The sequence below is a fragment of the Orbicella faveolata genome, unplaced genomic scaffold (assembly GCF_042242905.1).
Source record: "Orbicella faveolata isolate gen_17 unplaced genomic scaffold, um_ofav_v1 contig_13, whole genome shotgun sequence".
In the NCBI taxonomy this organism is placed as follows: Eukaryota; Metazoa; Cnidaria; class Anthozoa; order Scleractinia; family Merulinidae; genus Orbicella; species Orbicella faveolata.
The window spans coordinates 24,652,501-24,656,848 of record NW_028301540.1 but is presented as its reverse complement, the minus strand read 5'-3'; the positions used below and the strand labels follow the sequence as shown (position 1 = coordinate 24,656,848).

General features: G+C 41.7%; 1 protein-coding gene across 1 annotated transcript in view; it reads right to left on the bottom strand.

Moving 5' to 3' along the window:
• The window catches only part of LOC110060133 (uncharacterized), a 54,463-nt gene continuing 50,115 nt past the window's right edge, over positions 1-4,348 (bottom strand). Inside the window, exons 41-44 of the mRNA XM_089285931.1 lie at positions 4,034-4,219; positions 3,738-3,950; positions 1,608-2,637; positions 1-1,000 (exon numbers count right to left, since the gene is read on the bottom strand). Coding sequence (XP_089142057.1) covers positions 960-1,000; positions 1,608-2,637; positions 3,738-3,950; positions 4,034-4,219 — 1,470 coding nt within the window. The 3' untranslated portion in view covers positions 1-959. The remainder of the gene's footprint in view (positions 1,001-1,607; positions 2,638-3,737; positions 3,951-4,033; positions 4,220-4,348) is intronic.

Below are 4,348 nucleotides of genomic sequence, written 5' to 3'. Positions count from 1 at the left end.
TTAGTTTTCAAAGCATGTCATATATATATTTATATCTGGTTGATGTCACCTTATTTAATGTTCACAAGTCGATTACAAATCGCTGGATGACTTACAAATAGCGTACAAAAATATCGTATACACTACAAAATTTATCAAATGTAACAAAAATAACATGACTATAAACAAAAAAAACAAAAAAAAAAGCACAAAGCTGAAGAAAATATGTCCTAACTTTCCTATACATGTATATAATAAATTTCTACATAAATAAGTCAAAGTATTAAATATCTCTCTGTTTCGATAAATACTTCGATCAAACAAGCTTATACCAATAAGTTTTATGAAGAGAGGCTGATTCAGAGAAACAATTTTCCCTATTCTGTTCCGCAGTGAATCACATAAAATCTATTTCGAAATCAAAGTTACAATACATTCCTTCACAAGAGATAAAAATTCTAGTGAGCAACGATTTCAAAACACATTACTTGTTTTTCCTCTAAGTCCCCACTATGTTACCATGTTGTAAAATCATCGACAACAGACTCTTAAGCAAGGCTCTAAAAATAGGTTTTAGAAGATTCACTTCGGCTCCATGAATCCACCACCTCTAAGTTATAATCTCTTGTTTTTCTATAAAACGTTTTCATTTATGCTATATTTCTCTTTAAATTAGCACGCAAAACTCAAACATTTGAGTTAAGGGCGAAGACGAACGAATGAAAACCGCACTCATTTATAAGTTTTCTTTTAATTCAACAACAAGTTAGCCTGGCGTCTACTTTTAATGATTATCTTTAAGCGCGTTGTAGTAGCGACTGCATGCAAAGTTCGAAAGGAAGAAGAAACGTTTTGAAACATATGCTGGAGCTAATGCAGAACGAAGGAAGCACCACTATCGTGATTATCTTAATACTTTATTGAACTTGAAGAATTCGACTTTTTCTGTGAGTGGATAATCATACTCTATCAAACTGTCATCAATATCGTCTGCTTTTTGGAAAGGAACTTGCCGTGCCACCTTGAAAAAGAAAACATTGACATTTGTTTAGCCTCGGTAAGCGATTCAGTACTGGTGTGGAACATTTAATAAGAAATATTACAAATCAAACATAACCAGGTTAACACTGACACGAGGCGAACCAGTTGGCTACTTACAAGCGTAGCCAAGAAGTTGAACCCGTGTGTAACGCAAAACAACACCACTTAGTGGTCAGAACGGGACCTGAACGCAAGACCTCCAGAATTCAAGTCCTGCGCCCCAACGACTCGGCCAGGCAGCCTCCATATGGTAAGGAAGAATCTTGATAGAAACCCAAAAATGATGTACGAACAAGCGTTTCACATAACTAACTTCAAGAGATGATGAGGGGTGAGGGAGTTAATCCCTCATGCAGGTTTTATTACCAAAGTTATCCCTCTTAAGTTATATTTAGATCACTTCCGGTTATCTAACAACTCGTGTAAGATGTTGTCTAGCCTACGCTGACATTCTTTGACTCATCACGCAGCCTCCGCAATGCAGTCCCTTGAACGCAGCTTTACGCCACCTACCGCACCTCATCAACAAGACGAAGAACGCGTAAAATTACCACAACAGATAAAACATACATCTAAAGAAGTCTTACCTCTATTAAAAGCTCCCAGTCTATTCTGTAAAGACTCCAGTCTGTGGATGTACAAATTCAGTGAGTGATCACCGCTTTCACTTCCATTGTGAGCCGATCCCACTGAAGATGTCCCTGATGGTGACAGTGGCCGACCGCTATGACGGTAACCGTCGGGAGAAATCGATCGCTCCCGACGATAGGGCGAAGAGTGTCGAGGTGTTGGATCAAACCGATCGCGATCACCGTATTCCCGTCGTGTGGTGCCAGTGTCCCGAACGGGTGGCGATTTTAAAGTCGGGGGATAATCGGTACCCGTCGGTTCTCGGGCGAGTGGAACCGACGTTGTCCGAGTATCCGACCAGGATGTTGGAGAGAAAGTTCTAGGTGACCTACTTGAAGACGGAACGTGACTTCGCTGCGACAAAGGATCGTCAACAATAGGTTTGTCTTCTCGTCGACTGAACCTCTCACTCGACGAAGCAGTTGCAGGTCTAACGGAACGACTTCTAAAGTCCGTGTCTCCATTAATAGCGGTGTGATATTTCTCGTAAGTTCTTCGGTCACTCCTTGGCGAGTATCTATCCGTGTACATGGGACCAGCACTGGGCTCATGTAAATTTAACGTTGGCACAACATTGGTACCGCTAACATTGCTGGGCCTGTCCTGAGTCGACCGAGGTGTGTACGTATTTGCGGTAGCCTGGTAAACAGTGTGTTCGTGACCGTTGACATCACCGTTGAGAACGCGCGATCGACTCGTATTGTCGCGCGATCCCGAGATAGAAACGCGTTTTGATTTCTTCACCAAAAAGTTCATGCGCTGGATGGCGAGGACAGCGCGCGCAGCAGTGCGAAATCTGCTTACAGCCGTTCGTCTGAAGGAGCGGTCTGGGTTAGCGGGAAAAGCACCCATCTGAGAAATCATTGCGAGAGTTGTTGACTCGCAGTCTTGGAAGCCGCCCAGTAACAGCAGAAGGTACCTCTTCTGATAGACAAGCGCTTTCCTGAAACTTTCGGCCTTGATGAAGCGTTTATAGAGCTTTAGAATCTAAAGCGGAACGAGAAACAAGGGTAAGTGACAACACAACAGTAGAAGCTCCACTGAACCAATGTAATTCTTAATAAAATGAAATGCATTTGCAGAAAGACTAACATCGCGACATTGATGCAAATACACTTTAAACTGAAATAATGCGTATGTTCATGTGCAACCTCGTGACGCGAGGTTAACGAGGCATTTCAACATGAAACAACACTGACCGCAGACAACACCACAAACAAAAGTTGTACTACATTGCATGAGACATCTGATTCGTTTCAAGCGTTCATCGTCACTTGGCACGATCATCGAATGAATGCAAGATGCTACGTCTAATTCAAAGTGTTTTCACCAGAAGTTTGACTTGTTTGCATATACACTAAGAAAAAGATCAAGCCACCTGTGAGATAGTTAACAATTATTCCACTCCCGCTTGTTGGATATGAGATGGTGGATAGCCATCGAGGCGCGTAGCGCCAAGTTGGATATAATCATCTCATATCTAACAAGCGGGAGTGGAATAATTGTTTTATTAAAAACGCCCCAAAATAGAGAATAAACACACACACACACACACACACACACACACACACACACACACACACACACACACACACACACACACACACACACACACAAAAAAAAAAAAAAAAACGCGCCAGAAAGGTAAAAAAAAAAAAAAGAAAAAAAACCGCATACGCTTACCATATTTGTGGAACATGGTATGATGGCTCATAACCCATAATGGTTAAGCCAATGAAAACTCCCGAATTGCATTATCCAGTTTTTAATAATATTCGATATACCATGTACTTGAAAACAACGTACAGTATTTCATCTTTGGCCAAGACTAAATAAGACATCAACTTTTATTTGCTAGAACCTCACTCTCAAACCACAATCACATAGTTCGTATACACAGTAGAAACAATGGCCCAGTTTCGATATATTAAAATTCAGCCTAAAACAATAGACCTCAGCACGAGGCTCCGGGGAATAAACCCTACAAACTCTGTAGTTATTCCCCGGAGCCTCGTTCTGGAGGTCGATTGTCTTAGGCTGAATTTTAATATATCGAAATTGGTCTATTCATGATACAGTGAACCCACCTTAGCACGTGGCCACGTGATCTCCTCCGTGTCTGATTCATGACCGCTGACTGGTATGTGCGGAACAGCGTCTTTGCTGGCTTCTTCCCTGAGACGAGCCAGCTCTGCTTCAGCTGACCTCAAGGCCTGCTGGGATCGAGCTTTTTCCTGAGCCCACTTTTCACGTTCAGCGTTCAGTACAGACTCGACATGCTCCTTTGTCTGACGTGAGTTCTAAAACAATAAATCTTGATGTCACCAATTTTTTGAGTTATTTTATACGCAGATAAATGGAAAAATTATTGAAACACTGTTACCTGTTGGTTTGCTCTCTCTCGTTGCCTGTATTGTGCGATTTGTTCCTCCAGATTAGCTAAAGCGTTCCTCAATTCCTTTTTCTCTTCGTTCAACTTGTTCACAAATTCTGCCAGCTCTGTGTTTTGACGAACGATCCTCTCTTGTGCAGCAGCTTTGATCGGCGACAGAGGTACGGTCTGACCGTCCTAACAAAAATAACAAGTGTTTGGTTGCTATGCTTAGAAGCTTAAAGATTAAAGTTTCGTAGTTTCAAGTATATTTAATTCGTTTGTTTGTCCGTTGATTCGTTCATTCGTCCGTCCGCCCATCCGCTC